Source organism: Etheostoma cragini, chromosome 8 (genome assembly GCF_013103735.1).
Source record: "Etheostoma cragini isolate CJK2018 chromosome 8, CSU_Ecrag_1.0, whole genome shotgun sequence".
NCBI classification, from domain to species: domain Eukaryota; kingdom Metazoa; phylum Chordata; class Actinopteri; order Perciformes; family Percidae; genus Etheostoma; species Etheostoma cragini.
Window position 1 is genome coordinate 10,398,010 of NC_048414.1, and position 23,072 is coordinate 10,421,081.

At 39.3% G+C, this 23,072-nt stretch overlaps 2 protein-coding genes across 5 annotated transcripts in view; both read right to left on the reverse strand.

The window, feature by feature from the left end:
- Positions 1-29: 29 nt before the first annotated feature.
- On the reverse strand, positions 30-10,021 carry zgc:162879 (ras and EF-hand domain-containing protein). Of its 2 annotated transcripts, none has more exons than XM_034878253.1 (17): positions 9,483-10,021; positions 7,106-7,258; positions 5,804-5,894; positions 5,388-5,483; positions 4,377-4,454; positions 4,175-4,290; positions 4,001-4,069; positions 2,868-2,949; positions 2,661-2,731; positions 2,370-2,514; positions 2,171-2,272; positions 1,136-1,280; positions 966-1,047; positions 718-832; positions 499-612; positions 318-394; positions 30-239 (listed from the first exon to the last, which is right to left on the reverse strand). In XM_034878253.1, the coding sequence occupies exons 1-17, from the start codon at positions 9,791-9,793 to the stop codon at positions 137-139; spliced, it is 1,950 nt and encodes a 649-aa protein (XP_034734144.1). In that variant the 5' UTR covers positions 9,794-10,021; the 3' UTR covers positions 30-136. The 2 variants fall into 2 exon arrangements, with proteins under 2 accessions (XP_034734144.1, XP_034734142.1); XM_034878251.1 differs by having other exon boundaries at positions 2,370-2,559; positions 9,483-10,018.
- Positions 10,022-10,816: 795 nt separating this feature from the next.
- sema4ba (sema domain, immunoglobulin domain (Ig), transmembrane domain (TM) and short cytoplasmic domain, (semaphorin) 4Ba) overlaps positions 10,817-23,072 on the reverse strand; it is a 72,973-nt gene continuing 60,717 nt past the window's right edge. For 2 of the 3 annotated variants that reach the window (XM_034878246.1, XM_034878245.1), the window contains exons 3-15: positions 21,117-21,277; positions 20,867-20,929; positions 20,100-20,198; positions 19,451-19,562; positions 19,129-19,245; positions 18,672-18,829; positions 15,976-16,157; positions 15,593-15,743; positions 15,030-15,240; positions 14,786-14,901; positions 14,236-14,393; positions 14,037-14,128; positions 13,070-13,842 (exon numbers count right to left, since the gene is read on the reverse strand). In XM_034878246.1, the coding sequence (XP_034734137.1) occupies positions 13,070-13,842; positions 14,037-14,128; positions 14,236-14,393; positions 14,786-14,901; positions 15,030-15,240; positions 15,593-15,743; positions 15,976-16,157; positions 18,672-18,829; positions 19,129-19,245; positions 19,451-19,562; positions 20,100-20,198; positions 20,867-20,929; positions 21,117-21,277 (2,393 nt within the window). Of the gene's footprint in view, positions 13,843-14,036; positions 14,129-14,235; positions 14,394-14,785; positions 14,902-15,029; positions 15,241-15,592; positions 15,744-15,975; positions 16,158-18,671; positions 18,830-19,128; positions 19,246-19,450; positions 19,563-20,099; positions 20,199-20,866; positions 20,930-21,116; positions 21,278-23,072 lie in introns of all 3 variants that reach the window. The other variant, XM_034878247.1, reaches the window with a different exon arrangement.

The window sequence follows — 23,072 nt, forward strand, 5'->3', positions numbered from 1 at the left end:
GAAACGGAAGGATTATAAAAAAAAAAATGTATTAAAAACTTAAGTTTAAATATTTCAAAAGGTTAAAAACATGTAAGAGAATTATATTCACAAAATAGTCCTTCACTGCTCCATGGTATCTACTGATATCAACCCTCTACAGTCCACAGCAGGCGTTGAGAGTCTTCTTTGGGTTGGATTGACTCAGTCTGACTTGAGAATTTGACTGCCGCCTCAGTTTGACATTTTTCTTTACTTCTCTGTGGGAATGGAAAACAAGTCTAAGTGTTGCCATGGTTTGTGAAGGAAAAACTCAAACTTTCTCTCTGGCCTCCTACCTTGCTAGATGAAGAACAGTCTCCACAATGTTGGTTCCCTCTTTGGCACTCGTTTCGCAGAACAAGGCGCCGTATGCCTGCAAGAAAAGAGAAACCTGAATGAAGTCTGTTTATTTAGACACCTGGGAGGCCGCCGTCTGTATAAACACTGTTCTATCAGGTGGAATGAGAAGTTCCACACCTTGGCCAACTTCTCTCCATGCAAACTGCTTACACAGCTCCCCTCTGGAAGCTGCTCTCGGAGGTCCACCTTGTTTCCAATAACACACATGGGGATTTTCTCCTCTGTTGAATCCTGTATAAAAATCGAAAGGACACTGTTAAATATATTCCTACTTTTTGGGCATGGTCAGTTTTTGTATCATTCATTCAACGTATCAATCAGCATTTCCACTGTTACCTGAATCTGATCCACCCACGCTCTGACATTAAGGAAGCTGCTTTCTGAGGTGACATCGTAGAGAAGCAAGACTCCGTGAGCTTTGCGGAAATAAGACCTAGCAATACTACGAAACCTACAATCAAAAGAAATACACTATTTTTTAGTATCCATTCTTGAGTCTTTATTAAAAGAACATGCTGTTGAAAGTTTCACTTAATAACTCCATGTTATTCCTGTTGCTACGTCCTTGAGAGTGGATGCAGTACCTCTCCTGTCCGGCTGTGTCCCATATCTGCAGGCTCGTCTTCTCTCCATCCACAAGCATCCTCTTCATTTGGAAATCAACTCCTTGCAAACAAAAAAGCTTGTTTAAATGTCTAAACGCAAAAAGGTGTCAGTGTTGGAATACATGTGATGGGTTTTCTGTGGCACTTACCCAGCGTTGTCTGAATATCTCCCTTGAAGTCGTTCAGCGTCAGCCTCAGCAGAAAGCTAGACTTTCCAGCTCCTGCGTCTCCAGCTAAAACCAGACGGTACATCGGGGCAGGTTCCTCAGTTTCTTCTATGTCTGCTTCTGAAGGCTTTGGAAATGCATAGAAAATAATAAGCTTACACTATTTTATGTGGAAAAATGTTTGTTTGTTGTGTTTATTATAAAGAAGGCATTCATTTAGTTGAGTGTGAATGTTTATTTTTGACCTAAGTAGTTTGCCTAGAGTTTTTGAACATCTGTCAAGTTCCATATTTAGTTCACATGATAACAGCTGAACAAACTCAATCTGATGATGAAAAGAGATGTGGTTACAACCTTGAGTTCAGTTTTTTCCCCCAAAACTAATTAGTTACCGTTAGCCATTTAAAAAAAAAATTATATATATATAAAAAAAAATTGTTTTGCAGCATTTCAATTACCACATTTCAACATATAGTTGAAAAGCACATTGAAATATAGTCTACAGACATGCTAGCAGCTCTGTGAGGCTGCTTAGGTACAGCAGTACTTTAAGCTAAATGACATGCTCAAGAGGTCTGAAGTGGGAATGACTGTTTTGAGGGGTCAGGATAATGTCACCCTACAGACTGTCAGTGCGGCTGATAAACATTTCAAACCAAATGCAGCCTAGTTTTAACTAGAGCCCGATCGATAAAGGATTTTTTTAGGCAAATACCGATACAAATATTTGGTTGTTTAAAAATCTGACATTCTAATATATCGGCCGATATGAATTACTAAAAAATATATATAAATATCCAGAAACTCGTAACAAAACAAACTGATTTCCAGAACATTAGTCATTTATTAGTTTTCACTAAAATGTTTTTTTATTGGCCATTATTAATGCTGATACCGAAAGTTTGGGAAAAGCCTAATATCTGCAAATATATCGGTCGTGCTCTAGTTTTAACGTAGGAGTCTCGTACAAATCACTAAAATGAATGTTAACTGTTCATGCATTTAAGGCCAATGTACCTTTGAGGAAAATGCAGACAAACGTCTTCGTAGGGATGATGCAATAGAGCTTGCCTTGCTAGGAGTCATCGAGACTGCAGCTTCAGATTTCATTTCTGATATCTGTAACACACGCAGCAAATACTAATTTAACATTGTCAAAGCTCAACAGCGTATTGGGATTACCTGACCAACTATTGAACCTGATGTGTGTTCTGACCTCCACATCAGACGGGACATAAGAGTAACTGTGGTGCACCGTTTCCATCGAGCCTCTACTGTCGTCGCTGTCGTAATCACTGGCTGAGCTCTCGGCTGTGTCCATCGGCAGCGACACTCCACTGTCCAGGTACCTATCAGCCCAGCTGGCCACATGAGAGAAGGTTGTTTTGCTGGGATCCGGCTCAGAGCTGCACCAGAGAACCGACACGCACGCTTGCTTTAGCTGTGACAATTTAATTCACTGAGATCAATCTGCAGATTCACACAAGTGTGTAGAAACTTGATAAACCTGCTGTGGTTGAGTGTGCTCTGTCGGAGGGGCTTCATCCTTCGGGCTGGGATTTCATTTTGGGGAGACAGCTGTTGAGCAGATTGGGAATATCAGTAAAACATGTTCTATTAAACATGAACTATTAAAAGCAATTTACTGTGTCATTGTCTATCTGATGTAGAGCCAGTAGGTATGAGGAAGTATGTCATCAGCAAACTGACTTACCCTCCTTTTAGCTGCAACCGCTTCACTGGCCAACGCAGAGCGCAGCCCGTCATTACTGTCATACAGCTCTTTGTTTGTTTCCCTGATGATGTATTCAAGGGAATACAGTACAAGGCAGAGTCACATACATGCACAAACATTTACTTTACATACAACTGTTGGAAACAAGATCTATGGACAATTCATTCTTTGTATGTGGTGTAACTTAACCTGGATGGTATTTTCCAGACTGTACAACGCAGTGTGAAAGAAAAATAGTCGCACAAAAAGAGCCCATTGGCCATTCTGCAATGTCCAGTACACTAAACCATGTCCTTCTGTTAATCCAAGTATGGTAATGAATAGGTTCAGCCAATGACACTGTCGGGGCTATTAAGCCACCTATTTAGCTTTTATAAGAATATTAAACATTAAATAAGTTGTTTATAACACACGTATGTAGTTTTATATGTGATATTACGGGACATTTTAACTGTAGTGAGCAACGTAATTTCCATTTTTATGGATGAAATAAACTTGACTTGACCATTAATTTTATTTCATTAGTTATACTAATTGTCATTCATTATTTATTTATACAAAAGCCTCTGCATATGGGTGCCCACAAAAGTTATGGTTGTTGAAAATTGTATTAATACTCAAAGATATATTATAGTGTGTTATAAACCATTTGTTACACTTACATATTCCACTTATGAATTCAAAAATAAGGGGCAGTTAAAGAGCTGTTACAGTGAGGTCGCTGGGTAATTGGGACATTGTTTCTGAAAAGAAATCTTGTTGATATACCTTTTATATGTTTAGTCTCTTTTTTTAAACTTTTAATGAGCCCCACAAACAAAATTCAACTTACATCCACTGTATTTTGGTGTTAACGTGAATCTCAGAGACACTTATCTTGAAACCTGAGCTATAAAACCAAAACTATTTTGCCTGGCACTGGTGAGATACCGCCAGAGGTAAATGGGCATGAGGATTTCTTTTTTAATTTTGATGAACCAAACCTAAAACAAAAGATGGTAATTACTAACTTTTCATGGTAGCTTTTTGGAAAGAGTCCAACTGCATTCTTTATTGAGACAACCCCCCAAAAAACATACTAGACAGCTTTATCAAGTGAAAGACAGACTTACTGGAGAATCTGAATCTGATTGGAATAGGATTGGTATTCCATAACCATCCTCTTCAATTCATCCGTTTCTCTGTAAAGAAACAAAAGCAACACGTACTGGATGTTGCACTGGATGCTGAATCGTATTTTGTGTCAACTGACGTGAGCCGAGCCGAGCTTGAAGACACTGCCTTACCTTTCATGTTGAGCCTTCTGGTCTGCATACATGTTCTTCAGCTTGTCCAGCTCGGAGTGCAGGATGGCGATGTTTGTCTGGGCTTGCAGCAGAGAGGCTCGCAGGTCCTCATTTTCCTGTGAGGAGATTTAGTGAATAAGTAACATTTCAACACAACATGCATGTAACTTAAACTAAAACAGTCCCTTCCAACACAACGTACCTGTGAGAAAGTACTGATCTGCCTGTTCAGTTTGACCACCTCCTCTTTTGAATGGTTGAATGCAGAGTCCTCTTGGCTCTTGAGAATACATTAACACAAGCAATTTGTCAACAGTGTTTTAATAGACGTGCGTTTTCCTCATCTGGGTAACTAATAGAAGACCACTGCCATGCAATCAAGAGGTTGAGGAATTGTGTTTACAGTCTTTAATTCAATTTATGATATAAAGACTGCTGTGAGCAGGTTTACTGGGGAAACTGCTTTCAAAGATGTGTGTTCCTGAAAAGGAGAACATTGTTGAGCCTCTCTTTAACCTGCTTGAATTTGGTCTTCACTATCGGCAGTCGTCACATGTACTGGAAAGTTGTCAGAGGAAACACAAGCTGCCCGAGTAGACCAATCACTGTTCTGTCTCGACATGCTGTCTACATAAACACTGTAGCCCTAACGCACATTAACTTCACTTTACCCTACAGTTTAGCTTCTGCAGGTACATGCAGAGGCTCTCAAAGCTTTATACTTTAAAAGTATAAAGCTTTAATATAAACATACAACTACTTCAACAGGATTAAACTAATTTGTCCTAATGTTCAGATGCTGTATAATATACTCAATAACATAGAGCCGTTTAGAAAGGAAAGGATTGTAAGCATAAACTATGGTAGCTAGCAACAACAGCCTTCCACAAGTTGTGTACAACCAGCGTCCTATCAAACATGAACCTCTATGCTTGTCCTTGCACAAACTGCATCTCAGCAGCATCACTTATTCCTCAATCTGATTACCTTTCTCATACTGGGTATTAGATCTTACTAGGCCTTTAAAAGTGCTTGTTCAAATGTCACTTAAAAAAAAAAAAATGACGAAATGAAGCCAGAGCGGGACATTGCAAGAGCTTTTGTGTTCCCTCTCTCGCTTTTCCATGATGTGAAAAAAATATATTTATCATCTTCATACAATCTGTTTACCATGGAATAACATTGTAAATGCATGTTGTGTGGGAAACCCTACCTTTAACAGTCTGTCCACAGTTGCATGTAGGTCTGCGACCTTGTTCTCGTGCTTCCTCTGCATGGTCCCTATAACTCCTTCCATTTTCTTACGCTCCTACATGAAACCAAACTAGTTAGAGGTGTCGACCGGCTCAGGCCTTAAAGAGGGGCTTTCATCAGCCTTAACAAAAGGCTCTTTGTGAGTAGACCTGCAATCTGCTGCTGTGTGCTGCACCACAAAAATGCAGGTAGCTCACAAGAACCAGTGCAGAGAAATTTCCATTTTCTTTTATTCCATTTCTCGGTGTACTGTTTATTGATTAATTGCAGCTTCTTTTACGACAGCCAATTTATTTGGTTTAACAACATTGCACTTTACTTCTATGAATCACAGCAGCAGTCGGCCACTATGAATACTGCAGGTATCACACTTACCTCATCTCTCACCCGCTCCTCTGTTCTGGCAAGCTGCTGCTGTATGTCATCCTCCAGTTCTGTGAGCTGACTGTTGTTCATCTCCTCAGCTCTGTTAAGACAGACAAGCACGGAATCAAAGCAGCCTTTCCAACAGTAGTCCAAGAGATTAATACAGCAGACAACAAGAATCCATTCACCTACAATCATTTGTCGATTCTACCGGACTGATTTGACAGTTGGGACTTCTCTGCTCTCGTCAAACACATGAAACAACCAGAGCTGAGGCAGGGACAGCCTCAACAGGCGCACTGAATGTTTTCAGTGAGATTTCTCATAGGACCTCACATATGATTTCCTTTAGTTCGGTATAACTTTAAACTTTTAAATTATTTTAGGTTTATTTCAACATAGTGGAAATACGCACAATAGATGGTATAGCTGGTTTGTAAAAGGACTAAAAGAACAAGGCAGTGCATTTAAGTCTTACTACTTCCTTGAATAAGGAATGTCACTTTTCTCATGATGTGTAGTTACTGAAACACAGAAAAAGCTTAAACAAAAACTAATTATACACAGAATTAGTTTCAAAGTGAAGGAGTGAAACTCAAAAGTGGATTTTAAGTAGCTAAGAGGAACTTTTAACCAACAAATGGAAGGAAGACAGTTAGAAAGCTGAACCTTTTGTTGCTGAAGCCACATTGTTCTCAGGAGCTTGTGTAGATCAAAACAGAAATAAAAAGGAGAGGGAACTTTGGATTCACATGTGTCTGGTGGGCTCAAACATGGCTCTAAATGAATGCAACTGTCGTTCTATGTCTGCAAGACATTTGCTTGCTAACATGTCAACTATAAGGCGATAATGTCAGTTGTGTAGTAGTTGGCTTGTTTTAATTTTGTCTAGTAGGCTAATATCAATAAAGGGAGCTTTAAGTCAAGCAATTAATCCCTGTTGATGTAGTGGACTCTGGGAATAAAGGTCAAGGGTTCATTCCAGTGTCTCTGTGGTTTACAGCCACAAGAGGGCAGCAGTTCACCACTGCTCTGTCTTTGTGCATTAAGAACAGTTATAATTATTTATTATATTCTACAAAACTAAAAACTGTCAAACACAGTATTTGAATCACTCACTTTTAAATGCTAATACACAATGTCACTGCTCATACACACATTATAAGCTGAGTGTTCATCATCATTAACACCTATGTGAGGTGGCGTATTTTTTAATTAAAAGGCCCATTATTTTTTATGTCTTTCTGTTTCACAGGTCAGATGTTCTGAACTTTACTGACCCCACATTGTAATGCTGACAGTTGTCCTTACTTCTTTAAACTTGTCTCCAGCTGTTCACATTCTAGTCGGTTGTCCAGGCTTTGACTGAGCAGAGAGTGGATAATTTCCTCATACTGCTGCAGGAGAGTTATGTTTGCAGAGGAGTGAATGGCCTGGTAAAGATCAGCCAGCTGCTCCCTGAGACTGTGGGAGGAGAACAAATAGTTACTGCCAGCAATGAACAGATCAGTGCCATGTTCTTAGTGTCATACCCCACCCAAAAGCTATATTTATAACATCAAAAACTCCTGTGGGTCGGAAAGGTGGTAGTTTCATAGTGGCTAAAAATGATCAAAACACCAATATAAACTTCTCATACCAATATGGTCCACTGGCAATATCTTTTGCTTATTATGTTTGATTTCACCACCACATCTAATAATAATAAACAGTAAATACTAAATTAGATCAAACAAATACAGTGGGGCTCAAAAGTTTGTGCACCCCAGGTAAAAATTTGTATTAATGTGCATAAAGAAGCCAAGAAAAGATGAACAAATCTCTAAAAAAGGCATCAAATGACAGATTAGACATTTGAATACTAGGTCACAAAAAGTTAGATCTTATTTCCCTCATTTACACTTTCAAAACAACAGAAAACAAAAAAATGGCGTTTGCTAAAGTTTGGGCACTCCGCAGAGTTAATACCTTGTACTGTCCCCTTTGGCAAGTATCACAGCTTGTAAACGCTTCTTGTAGCCAGCCAAGAGTCTTTCACTTCTTGATTCAGGTATCTTCTTATAGCCTTCTCCTGCTTTGTGAGCGTTAACTATTTTAAGTTTCAGTTTTCTAGACAACTGCTTAGAAGAAGCCATGGTGCTGATTGTTAGGGCAAGGTCAGATGAGTCTGGGCATTTAAAATCTTAAGAGTGACATCACCTGGTCTTTCTAGACAAAAATTGAGAACAATCCATGATGCTGTCAGGTCTCAGCTTTCCAAAACCTTTGCAGAGGCCATTTTTTTCTGTCATTTTGAAAGTGTAAATGATGGAAATAACATCCAACTTTTTGTCACATAATACAAATGTCTAATCTGTCATTTGATGCCTTTTGGAGATTTTTCCATTTTTCTTGATTTCTTTATGCACTTATTACATTTTTTTACCTGGGGCGCCCAAACTTTCGAGTCCCACTGTAGAAGCGGCATCCTACGAATTATTTTTAGCAGAATGTAGAATTAAAACATTGTCTAAAAATCTCCAAACCTACTCTCTGTCAGGAACATTTTATTTAACAAATAATATGCCTGTGTGTTTAAATCCCACACGCATCATCATTAGTCTCTCTTCTCTCAAATCTTCAACATGCATATCTACAGCAGCTTGAATTTGAGTTGTTCTACCTGTTCTTTATAAACTTTCACACATAACTAATACATGTAAGAAAGTTAAAGTCAATCTGAACTCTGGTTAATATTAGTAAGCTTTCTATTTCTTAATCGTAACCGTTTATGGTCAACAACTGGTCATTTATGGCTAATAATAGAGGCTGTCTTTTTTTCTATAGTCACCTCTTCTCCAACATGGTCACTTGTTAATAATTTTAACAACTTTTTTTTAAATAAGATGCCCGCTTAACATAGAACATATGCAGTATAATCCACCTGCAATAAATCCTCCCTTCATGACGATGAAGAGAAGTGTTCATTCAACATGGCTAGATTAAATAAATGGTGGATTAACACATCTCTGAAATACATTTTAACTCAATATCTATTAACAAGCCTTTTCTGGGGCTTTCATTCAAATGTCACGGTCTTCATAAAAGCAAAGGAGGGTGGTTGTTAAGATGATAACACACAGCCCACAACTACCACCTGTTAACAGGGGCACATGATGACGATGACTGAGCTATCTCAATGACATAAAAACTAATTCCAGCAAGCTAAGTGTGTAGAACATAGACAATTGTAGGAAAAGTGACAAAAATAATAGTAGGCTAATAATGATAATAATAACAAATAATAAAGAGTAGCGCTACTGTTTAACCGTTAGTCTTAAATTACCATAAACGTTACACCTGTATGACTAATCTGTGCAGCGGGACAGAGCCGTTAAAGCCATATCAAAAACCTTGACGTAGCTATTGTGTACGCCGAATGCGTCACCAAGACAATCCCACATGTTTGAGAATAATATAATAAATCCCTGTTTTAGCGAGGTAATAAAATTTGAAAAGAAAAAACCCCACGTGGAACCATAGACTGTATAATAACAATATACAATCTATGGGACAGGTTAACAGTGCAGCCGTAAGATAACATGTAGCGTTAACTGACAGTTGCTAAGTAACATTCCAGGAGGGACAGTCAATAGCCGTTGGCTAAACTTGGCTAAATCCTTGAGCGAGCAGCCGGATGTGAGTTTACCTTTCAGAGAGCAGTAACTCCGCATCTATCCTGCATACAAACTCTTCCCACGGGTGGCCTTGTGTTTGGGACGAACCAGCACCAAAAGACGCCAAGTCCAGAGTCTCTGAAACCTCCTGAAACCTGGACGAAAACATGCTGTAGTCGATGTATCCGCCTTCGTCTGCGTCGAATTTGTTGAACAGAGTTTTGATCTCAGTTTCGGAGACGTTAAGCTCCCTGCAGACAACGGTGAAGTCATCGAACTCTATTTTGCCGGACTTGTTAACGTCACAAGCAGAAAATAACCTCCGGAGGCTGGGTCGGTCCATATTTGAATGAATAAAAACAAATAAAATGTTCCGTTAAAATTCAACCCGGCTTCTCTCACAAACTGATAGGCTTAACAAATAGGCAGAGTGGCGTGCCGGGCCAAAACAAAAGTTCCAATAAAAAGTTTCACAGAGGTACTTTAAGAGCCACTCATTGGTCTACATCTGAGTGTAGGCGGGTATCATCCGAATCAATGGACCCTCGTCCGACCCCTCTTTAACTATCTACGGTTACGAATCACTGTGCCACTTTATACCTGGATTCTATCAGGCACTAGGCTAATTATTTGGCTTCATCCTGACTTAGATGTCATCCCTGTGTGCACTCAGATTGGAATGCAATACAAACACAACAAATATACGCAAGTGCTGGCCTCTGTTTACCTTCAAGGTGTGTTGCATGAGTTTTTATCAGAGACACTCCCGTTCCCCTGAGTTTGCAGTGTGTGTTTCTGACTCCACCCTAAGAGATTAACAAGAAAATACTTCAAGATCTTCAACATCTTAACTTTGTGGCCTTCATGGAGAATGTATAACAGATTCATCTGCATAAATAATAACTCATTTTATGGTATAATCATGAGCCATTCAAATGAAAAAATTATCCATTTGATCTTTATTTGAAAAATTAAAATAAAGTGCTTTTTATATACAATACAAAAACAAAAAAACAGTAGTGATGTATGAAAGAAAACAAAAAAATACAATTCACAAGATTTTTACATTGGCAGCTGAATTTACAAAACAATTTTACATAAACTATTTTACATAAAAACTATTTACTTACATGTTGAGCGACATGTACTGTCACAAATAGAAGGCCAGACTATAGTGGTTCATTAAGAAAGAGCAGACAACGATACTTTTACTGTGGCATTAACAGTTTAGGCTCGTATTTAAAAAAAAAAACATGTTCAGTACCTGCACATATTTTACTAAACCACTGCCACTTTATATTTGCTCTGCATTTTAGTATTATTATGACAGCCACTTCACCAAAAACTGCCATTTGTTTGTTTTTACTAACAGTCATGAACCTTTCATACGGCATGATCGATTATAGCTGACCAGTCTTTGAAATTCACACAGAGTCATTTTTGCAGTGCCATTTACAAGAAATGTAACATACGGTAATACTAATGGTTACCTACAATTCAGTATTTTTAAATCAGTCAGTGGTTATTTATGTGCTACAGTTTTTAAATAAAAATGCAGTCCCTGACTAAGGTGTAAGTCACTTTGAGAACACATGAAATAAAACACTCCATGAGCACATACTGTACATCGTTGACAGTATTTAACCACATATATTCAAAGTTTTTTTTTTACTCTTGTTTCTGAGCATGGCCAGTCCTATCACACCTACAGAGTAGCATTTGACTCTACAGCACTACTACCTGGTTAGTTTATTATCCCAAGAGGCACATCTCTTGGTTATGGTTTCAAAAGGCATTATCCGTTTCAGATTTGTTATCAAATCCATAACCTGCATTATACTAAGGCTTTTCAACATCATGTGCAAATCCTATGCATTCTGAGTCAAGCAGTATGCCCTCCTGCATTTTTGTAAAATTTAAACTTTTCTAGCCACATTACAATACTAGAGCCAAACTCAAGTAAGACTTAAATAATATTGTATAAAACTGCTTTCAAGTTACTCCAACATCAGACTCAAATTTAGTAAACAATAAGGTTTGAATTCATTATTTCTGAATAAGGAAATGGCTAATCAACACAATTAAAAATTCTAATGTTTATTACTGGATGAGAATGAAAAGTATTGCTTTTATGGTTGCCTTTAAAACCATCTAAGCAAGTAAGGGGCGTTTTCTACCCTTTGTTAACACTCATCAATTAATATGTGTATCAAAGTTGAGGCTATACAGATGCGTTTTATTTAAATCAGATTATGAATAGGTGTAGTATTTAAATATTTATTATTTCCCTTTGAGAAAATTGATGATAGATATTTGTATTGAAGAATGACTATGAAAAATGTCTCTCTGTGAAAGAAACAATTGGTCAATCTTCCACACTAAAATACACCAAAATGGCTAAAATCTCTCTTGCATACTTATAGTTAGTGTAATGAGCGCAAATGTGTGTGTTGGTGTGTGTTTGCAGTGCCACTGATCCTAAAGTAATTAACAGCGCCAACACCTTTGTGCTTACTCAGTCTCGAGGTGAGGTGTTCTTGGTGTTTACCCCACTTCACATTATTTCCTTTGCATAGACTGCCTATCTCATGAAGAACAGCATGATAATACCTGGAATGATATTTTTCCCTTTACAACATTTGGTGAAAGAAACACCTGTTGAAAGTCAGACTTCCACAGAGGAATATTTGTATCTACTTATAATACCAATACTTTAGAGAAAGCATACAGTGTCTTCATTCATAACTATATCATGTTCATGTTTTTGGTGTGTAGTGATTGAGGTGGTAAGAGTTTCTACAACATTTCCACTGAGTTGATTCCTTGTTTGGGTTTTTTCTGTCACTTAAATAATAAATAATGCTAAATAATGGTCTTTATTAAACCAACCTTTTCAGGTTGTTGGCACCACCCTTCTGTTCTTAATTCTTTTTATGTTGCTGTGTTATATTCAAGCCTAAACAAATAGTATACTTTGATGAATGCACACTGGCTATCGAAATAAAATCTATGACAGGGCTTTTTTTATTCTTGCCTGCCACTTTATTGTTAGTGTACTGTATATTCTGGTGAGAGCGTTTGCCTTGCTACAGTACAGTACACAGTGCATAGCCTCAGCGAACGGTGGGCTCTTACCAGAGGACAGAATTTAAATAAAACAGCAAACCCTGTAAGCCAGCAGAGGGAACATGTTTGAATATCGGTCTGCCTTCTTAAGCATCACCAGAAGATTATATGGACGGACTGAGTGGCAATGCTATGAAATCCAATCACTGGATCATATAATTTTGACACCCCCTCTACGCTTGTTACATTCCTGTGAGCCGTATGTGATAGCGTCAAAAGTCTGAAGGCAAACTGGAACTTCTTCAGCGTGCTTTGAATGCACTGAAATAAGGGGGAGTGACAGGAAACAGAATAAGGGGGAGTGAGAGGAAAACAAAATTAAATGAACATAGACCACAAGGACAGAACAAGTGCAAAATCTGTGTAATGAAATGTCTCTCCATGAAGAGTCTAATGATCCTCAGTTTTCCCTTTTATAGGGTGTTGTCTCTCTCAGCAAGTGCACTCTTTCCTTTCAGTTTAAAATGTCACTCCACACAATAAGAAGCCGGCCTCACACTATAGAGTCTTTAATCTCAGAGCCCAGTCTGACTCTTGGCCGTGGACATGTGGGAGAAATCTCTACGTGGCTCTCTCTCAAGTTCAGAGGCGGCTTCTCTGACTCTGAGAAGCTCTTGCTGTTGTCGGGCGACAAGCACTCGTGCGGTGGGGTGCTGCATATGTAGTTGTCGTTAAGGGTCTGGTAGCCCTTGTGGTCTGACGCCGACGTTGTGACTGTGTTGCCGTTTAGCGGCAAGTTCTCAGCTGGTTTCCCCACAATTCTGGGCTTCTTCTGCTGCATGTTGGGGCACTCTCCCTCCTTGAGCATGGACTTCATGTGGTCACGGTTCCTGTACACCACAAATAGAGAGAAGACCACCAGAGAAAACGCCAGGAGGGCACACACCACTATCAGTTCGTTCCAGTAGGTCTTAGTGTTGATCTGCGACGAGCGGGTCTCTCCTGGCAGGATGATAAATTCTTCCTGGGAGACCTGTGGCGTACGTGAACGGCCTGTCAGAGTGGTGCTCTCGTGCTTGGCCTCGCCCCTCACACAGTAGTTTGCTAGCAGCTGTCTGAAGCCTTCCTCCACTGACCAGCACTCGTAGGTTTCCTGCCTGTCAGCTTGAGCTACCACTACTAACCCCCCCTCTGGGCTGGGGTAATGGAAGTGACCCGCGCTCTCACTGAACTCCCACTTCCTTTCAGCCAAATTAGAGCGCAGCTTGCAAGGGAGTACTTTGAACGTGTTAGCTGGGATAATGATCACCTGGCATAAAACCATTCCTGTGAAAAGGCAAAGCAGAGACATAAAGGTAGATGGAGTCAGATATGTCATGAAATAAGCTTCAGATTCAAAATAACAAAACCATTTGACAAAATAAACACATTTGTAATCAGGACTCAAATTTAAAAGACAAAGTAGGGAAAATCCAGGGCAGAGTTCTGCTCTGTGAATCTATGACAAAAAGTTCACTTACGTGTGGGTGAAGGTTTAGCAAACCGTGGGCTTGGCACTGTCTTGTCGCAAATAGCCGATGTGTCTGCTTCATCTACATCCTGTTGCCAGGCACTGGAACACAAATATTTAATGAAAACATATATTTACAAAATATTTAAAAAAATGTTTGTCTGCAGCTGTACAACTGATGGTGGATTATTGTGCAGAGGGATGCATACTTGTTTGGGGGAGCCTGTCTGACATCCACACACTTCCTCCCGTTCCAGGCACAGTAAGGATCCCTGGAGAGGATGCACTCCCCGCAACTCTGATAATTAGTGCAGTTAGCTACTGGGACCTCCACCAGTTCAGAGAAAGAGGAAACATAAAGCTGGCCCTGTGGAACAGAGATGACAAAACCGGGGACGGGAAGGAAGTGCCCCAAATAAAGTTATTGGGTTACTACTTTTATACAGAATCTTCCTTGTCTGACCCTGATCTAAACACAGCACACTTAGCTTTTCTCAACGTCACTTTATTAGGAATTTCTTTGCCCCAATGTACAAATCTAAGTATCGAAGACAAGCCAAGATTTAATAAGTGTCACAATTTCAGCTGTTTGCAGATCCCCTGAGAGAAAGTTGCATGTAATTAGCTCATTGAACATGAGGTCTGCTTTAGGCAGTGACTTTCATGGCTCACAGAATCTCTAAACTGCCAATAACTGCATTTACTGAGCTTTGTTCATACTTGTTCATGCTTGTTTTCTCTCTCCTCACTCCACTTTACCTTTTCGGTGTCCAGCTCGATGTGTTGCACTGGTTGGGAATCACTGAAGAGCGCCATCTCCTCAATGATGTGCATCTTATTGTTGACATTAATGGCTTTATGAAGTCTTCCATCATCTACAAGACACAGTATAACTTGAGATTGAATTAAACTCTTTGTGAATATTGAGAAATGCAAGTAATGGATGACACAGGATGCTGCTAAAAAGGTTGATGAGTGTGTTTGTGGAAAAGGAGTCCTTTACCTGTGCCAATGAAGAGCACATTATAAGCCTTTTTTGCTGCCTGGACTCTATGGACAGCAATCTGTGTGTAGCGAAGGTTGCGTTTGAGCAGAAGAGGCTGGCTGCGGATCACGCTATCCATCAGAAAGTGGTCTTTGACAAAATTCAGCACCTTGTCCGGCATGTGCAGCGAGGTCGAGATGCCCTGTTCCCTTGCAGCATTTGTGATACACTGTGAAAGGCAAAATTTACAAACATTTACTCACATTGTATAAAGACACATACTGCAGCTGTACAGTACCTCAATGTTTTTTTAGCTTACATTTTTCAATGATTCAACTATGATAAGCATGCCAGGAAATGAAAGTGGCAGTAATTTGATGAGAATCATGTTTAGGTGGACAAAATAAGGCCGGCTGGGATATTTGTTTGAGCCTTAATCGCCAGTCAAAATCAAGGATGTGACTGATGAGCAGAGAGGAACATATGAAACTCTTTCATTCAGCTGTCATGAAATGATGCTAATGAACTGGCATGTACCTGTCTACAGGTTCTCCAGCAGAGGGCAGCAGGGAGTTACTCACCACTCCAGGACGCGGCTCTGGGACCGGATGGTTGTACGTGTACCATTGTTGAGTCTCTCGGTTGACCTCACGGTATCTCCCATGAAACGCCTTTTCCACTTGGTCCATAGTGAAGGAACACACTGCAGAGCTTCCCGAAGCACCTTTATACCTTATAAGACATAAAAAGCATCTTAACAATACTGATTACTCTTTTTTTTTAACATTCTGATCTTGTAAAATCTTTGGGAAAGTTGTTTGTGACATTAGGGGATGTTTTACACATATGCTATAGAGACTGACTGATTTAAAAATACTGAAATACAAAGTTAAATGTGATATCAGATGGTATTACTACAGTTTGGTGATGTTTTATATTCAAAGCAGTAAAAGTCGGTCCTCACCACTGAGATGTGAAGACTCCATAAAACACAGTGTTCTTCCAATCATCGGGGCTGGGCGTCAGCACAAACATGTCTTGGATTATGTTGAAGGGGAAGCCATCATCTGGGAGAGAGCACAAGAGTTGAGCCTTCAGGAATGTTGTCCATTTCTTCTGCAAAACCCTCTCGCCTCCCATGTCGCCCTGCAACAAAATTATTGTTAGTTTGTAAATGTTTAACATGTGGCCAGAACATGTCATATAAGATTGAGACCTGTTTGAGGTAGCTGACAACCGCCTCTGAAAAATAACTTTCATACATAAGTGTGATTTGATGAGATGTGACAGGCTTGTAAAAGGCATGAAATAGTAATGTGCATCATATGGTATGTTGCCATGTCATTCCTCACATACCATAACATACAGTACATATTGTATGTTATATTAGGAAATTGTATCTACGTTCTTCAAGAATAAAAACAGAAACCAAAAGAAAGTGTCCAAAAGGTGAATGACACTATTGAAAAAACATTAACCTCATAAAATAAAACCATAATAAGCTAAATCAATTGTGCCGGTAACTCAGATATACCCTGAGGCAGCAGACTTCTAGGTCATAAAAACAATATACATCAACACAAGTGGCTTAGACACAAAAAAAAATGTGGCCCTTTGAAGAGGGCAAATGCTTTTAAATAAAAAAGAGAGAGGCTTTGCTCCCTGACAATCTTTCTTCACTGACACTACCGCTGTGATTCAGCGCCTTTGGCACTAGCCTTCAAAGTGATGTGTGGCATGGGACCTCCTTGCTGTGGATACTAATTTGGCTACACACACATATATCTGTGCAAATTTAAACCTCAATGTGAAAGTGATTTACAATCCGTGATGTATGACTGTAAAACAGACTATATTTTACAGGGAGTTTTAAGCCTCAGGAAGCCAGCTGCAGATATTTTACCTACACAAACCAAGAGCGTATTTTAGTTTTGCAAAAAGACATGGTATTTAAAGTTAAGAGGATCTCCTGCACTAATCACTACTACTCGCTATCATCTGTTTACATTCAGTTTATGGCAACAACTATTCCAGTCTTCTCACAGGCTTAGATCTAACAAGATCAAAGTTGACCGCTGAAGAAATGAAAGAAAAACTCAATATTCTAAACTACATAAAACCCTTTAACACAAAGCTTCAATCAAGTCCACTTTAGTATTACAAATAATCAGAGCAAATAGCAGCGCTGAATGGAAGGGAACACGACACGACCAATACTGAGCTTCTGAAGCAATTACTCATTGCAGTAACCCAGGCAGCTAATGGGCAACATACATTATTTTGTCTTGTCCTTGTGTTGGAACCTAGTTTTATAATTGAATGCCACTCTGTGCTTAAACTGACTTCTAAATAATTGAAGCAAATGCATCCCATTCATTAATCCCTTGTCAAAGCATCCGTTGTTCAAAAGGCCGTTCAAAAAGCATGAACATGGCAGGCAGTAATGGCTTCTTTCTGGGAAGCGGAACAATCCAGCTAATACGAAAATGCTTTGTTTTGTTTGTTTCACGCAAAACTGTGTTTATCATTCACTAGTTAGCCTCTATGAAGAGGAACCTGTGTACTAAACACCTGAATAAACAACAAAGAGGGGGAATGCTGCTGACATAATAAGTCAAACCAGGGACAAGGGAGATAGTAAGACACTATCTTTCTTCAGAGCATTTACCTCGCTTAAAGCTTTGTTATACATTCCACATTTGTTTGGGAAAAACACTCCCAAAAAGTGACACATTATTACTCATTTCCTCATGGGTTATCTGTGCCAAAATACTTAATGTTTAGCACATATTTTAAGCATAGGGAGAAAACCTATCATCAACATGATACATGAGTAAATATTTATATAGCTGTTAACTATTTTTAAAAATTGGATCTATGAAAACACTGAGTGGATAATTGCATTAAGATGAAGAATATATAACCTTGTGTGCAGTTTCAGACTCACAGCTGAACTTTCCATAAACAAATAAATATACTGGCTCTCGATGTAGATTACTAAAACATTGTGATGGACAATAATGGAAAAAATACATAGAAAAATAACCTTTTATGTCACAAAATACAAATAAATGTCCTCACACAACAACATTTCTCTGATCTGAACTAGTAGTTTTCATTTGACTAGCACTGTAATAAATATGATTTTTTTTCACAGGCAGCAGTCGGATCTGAAGAATTGGTTTGTTATAATGATGTTTACAAAACTGATAATATCCTAAAATATATTACAAAATACTGTGTGAGGTCTGCATGCTTGTTTAAAAGCCCTGGGTGTAAGTACTCCAGCAGGTGATAATCCATTTCTGTGCATGGATCATGTGCTACGGAAGTCCTAACACATTTCTGACTTGGCTACAGAGTCCTCTCTGAAGACAAATATTTGTTGAAAATAATAAGAATTAAGGGAGGGAGGAGAGAGTCTGGAAAAAAAAGAGTCAAACAGAGGCTGACATGCAAGAGGAATGCTTTTCTGTAACAAGATATCCTTCATAGAAGCATGCACTGAACACAAACTCGCATGAAATGCACAAACACACAAACAAATCCCTTCCCTGGTCTGATAGATTCCTATAGTGATGTGAGGGGGTGTCAGGATATAACGCTAAAGAGGAAAAAAGGCCCCTTTAGATGGACTAGATTCCTTCAAGCATCACTCACCTTACACACACGAGCAATGCGTGACACAATGGTGTTGTCAAAGAAATCAAACTCTTTTCCTGCTTCACTGAAGAAGAAGTAAATCTTATCGTCATCGCCCACTAGGTTGCCCTTGGGCAGGCTCTCCTGTATGTAGGCCGAGCCAACAAATGCCGGGTCTGAAAGAAAAACGACGCAAACAATACTGTCAGACTACAAGCATATGAAATTCAGGCACCCAGGGACAACCATCCCTGTTCCCACTGACATAAAACACTAAATTCAATTGCTGACAGATTGAAGGTAAACACTTTATCCACATAATCTCCAATTGTGTCAAATTATGTTCTCATGCAGCATACAAACAGTTTTAGAATGACATTTATCTTATATAAGATGTGATATCAAATAATATATATAATCTTTAATTACATGACGATACAATGAAAAACATTGACTTCCAGCCAAAGCACTGTACCTTGAAGCCAGTTGAGTGAGTTTTCTGTTTTTAGAGTAGTTCCTTGGCTTAGACTCTTGTAAATGATGGGTTCATTTCCTTGGAAATTACTGACTGTACCTGCATATAGCTCTCCATCTGTAACACAATGAAGAAGACCAGCATAATCACAGTGTTTACTGGGCTTGTGCATCATCCACAGAAGTTAAATCTAGAGGTTATGCTCCAATTTGTCTCCACATCAACCACCTGTAGTTACTTTACTGAGTCCCACAGTAGCGTCTATAAAGCAAAACACAACATCACAAAGCTGGATTGTATCGGCTGCCATTTTAGGACCTACCTGCCATGATGGCAGTGGACTTGTATTCAGGATTAAAAGGGCAGCGGCTTCGTCCATCTTCTGTAACAATCTCACCATTATCACTCTTGACAAGGGAAAAGTCTGCAGTATTCTGGAGAGCACAGAAACACACAAACATCACAGATGAAAAGTAGAGCTGTAAGCTGCTCTGACAGTGACCTCCGTCTGTCTGTCCCTCAGTGAAAAGGGGGTCAGTCAGTCTTCAGGAAGAGTTAAAGCACAGGTCATCCCTGTATGTTTGTTCTGGGTAGTTCTAAAAGGCTTAAAACAACTTGTAGAAAGAGACTGGGTCGATTCTTACATAATCTGATTCCGTGCATTAAATATTTTGATCCATTTCCCTTCAGCACAAGAGATAATAAAATAATGTACATACAGTGTTTGTGTCTAGCTGGGCATGGGCCTCAGCCAGACTGCTAAGTGCCTGAGAGGTAGGAAGCAGCATGCATCAGATTTTAGATGTTCTTCCTCTTGAATCTAATAAATATACACAACATATGGTTCTGCACCATGGGTAATCTACTTGACAAAACAATGAATGACACAGCGTTTTATATCCCCAACACAAGCACAGGTTGCACACAGCACATCACTGCAACAGATGTGACTGGTTCATATAAACACTTACTATGTAAGCACAGGTGGGGCTGAAGGCGTATGTTCCACACACATACAGATGAGTGCTGTTCATGCGTAGTAAAATCTTGACGTAGTTGAAGCAATCCGTCTATATTAGAAACGATAAAAAGGAATTTCATGTAAGTGGGTTGCATTTTCTTTACAGCTGCTTACATACTTTAAAGGATATAGTGATTAGGATGTATTCATAAAGTGAAATAAAGCTAAATGTCTTTGGATTGTACCAAAATTTAACCAAACAAGTTTTTTCCAAAAAGAGCTTTTTTATCCACCATCCCAGTTATCGTGTTTCCTGTCTTAAGCCACTTACTTAGAAAAAGAAATTAGAAATGTAAAGTAGTTTACAAAAACAACACATTGTCAAACTAGAGTGTTCGAGATCATGTTTAATATTCAAAACAAACACTGATTCCTCCTGCTCATGTGTTTCCTCCTAACAAATGTGTAATCAGAAATTCATAAGGCTGTGGGTCTGTATGTTTGCATGTTAAACTGGTAGTGGAGTAAACTGAAAAAGACTGCGTTATAGAGGAAAGGTTTGTTTGTGAAAATCCATTGTTGTAGAATAGATGAATAGATTAAATAGATGAATAGATTAAATTAAAATTTGACGGGAAATGTCCAGGTTTCTTCCCTGGATCTGTTTCAAAAGTGCCCTGCAATGATGGTCCACTCGACCAAAAAGGTAAACCTGCAGCGGTATAAATCCAGATGAGACATTAGCTACTTGAGCTTTCACACCAACAGTTCACTTGCCTGCAGGTCTTTGCCTTTAAAACTGCACTCGTCTCTCTTCCTCTCTGGAGTTTTCCATGTGAGCTGCAGGAAAGAAACACTGTCAGACTCATACTGGAGGTTATAATACAGTGAGGCAAGTTATATTTACATTCGACTTCTGGGACCTAATCATATTCATATTGTACCACTGGGATCTGATTATTACTACGTTCATATTGATACAAGATGCTGTATATGATACTCTAGTTTACAGATGCTTGGCTCTTACATTTCTTTGTAGCTTGACTGCACTGATATCAGTGAGGTTGAGTGCAAAGAGATTCTCCCGAGCGCCAATGTACAACGTGTTGTCTTCTTTACTGAGGAGGAGAGAGGTGTAGTTGAAGACTCCACCGACGGAGAAGCTTCTGGTTGTCCTCTCCTTTGCATCTGGGCAGAAACAGACAGAGGAGGAGACATAAGGTGTAATTCATAAATGAGCCATTATAAGACTGGAAATACAAAACAGCACTTGAGTATGCAAATAAAAGCATTTTGATGTTTTGACTGTGATCATAAAATGTGATGCACAACACAGAGTCTAGATAGTCTTAATTAGACACACTAGGACAATGTGTCACCCCTGACAAGCCTCACTGAGTTGTCCAGTTTGTTGCCCAGAAACGTTATGTGTGTTTTAATGTTGATTAAATAGTTTGACTACAGTTTGAATTTCATAATAAACTAAAATACACCCCTGTATTGTCTTCCTGTCATCCACCTACTCAGAAACAACATCAGAAGCTTTTTTTTTCTGACAACACTACCTTCATCAGACAGCACATAGTAGAGAGCTGCTCATTTCAATCCATTTCATTACTTACTTGGTTACTTGAATTTGACTTTGTAGGGCAATATACCTACAGCAGGATATCTCCACAGCTAAGGATTTGGGCCTCATGAAGTACTCAATACCATCGGTGTAAAGAAATCAACATGCACGTGGTTCTATGTTTATGCAACTGCAACTTCTAAATCCTGTCAGCTTCTCATCAGAGAGAGAGATAAAGAAGTAAATAAAGGAGAGAAAAATCCTTATCATCCTATCTCCTATGGAAACTGAGTGATTTGCTCTAGCCCCATTAACACCTTTAGACTAAAGCCAAGGGTTAAATCATCAACCCTCCCAATCACTGCTTTAAAAGCCCACATGTATCTCGGATTTGCAGCAGCCTGGAGGCTGTCTGTGCTGGCCCAGCTTGAACAACTTTCCTTAATTGCATGCCAGCATAAATAGTAGCAGGGAGCTGATGGAAACGTGAAGTGGCTAAAGCTCTGATCCGGGACCTTTGCCCCTGCAATGTGACGAATGGGGGAAAAAAAACAACTACATTTCCCTTCATGTCATGGAGGAGTGTCCTCTATTATTTGTAATTATACATTTTTGCTCTAAGGTACTGTACAAAAATGAAAGGGATGAGGAGTAAGAATAAAATCAATAACTTTTATTCTTACCAAGGCCCTACCCAGAGTTAATATTTAATTTGGACCCTCCTCTTGGCTCAGAAAAAAAAACAGCAACATCCTCCCCTGAAAAAACTCTAAATATTAGTCCTGAACTGCTTCAACTGACTTAATGATTAAAAACCAAAAAAGGCAACAGCATTGAAGATGTGCATCCCAATTCAAACCATAAATTAATGGAACAATGGAGCTGAAAAAAACACGAAAGGCAATTCATCCACCTTGCCACAGATTCTGGTGGTAATGATTACAATTATGGCACTTCCCGGCATAAACTAATCTAGTCCAGATGGAGTAATGTAATGTCATTAAGTTGTACTGATAATAACCACACTATGCGGTCCGTGCCTGTAGTACGTATGACCTGGTATAACCTCACCTCAGATGGTATGTAGAGGCTGGTTGACACTTCTGCACCCTTGAGAAAACATCATGTTAATAGCAGTCCATCACCGCGGCAACAGAGAGCCATACTGTAGTTAAATCTGTTGGTAAAACCACAAGAGGCTCTGCTCTACGTGTGTTCATGGACCCAATGGGGCAGTTCTCACTCTCCTTACTATCACAGGGTAAATAGAGTGCTGCCCCCCCGCTTTTTTCTCCCCAGTCTTGAGAAGTTTAAGGTGATTTATAGAGAGCAAGAGAGTGCACGCGAGAGAGAGAGAGAGAGAGAGAGAGAGAGAGAGAGAGAGAGAGAGAGAGAGAGAGAGAGAGAGAGAGA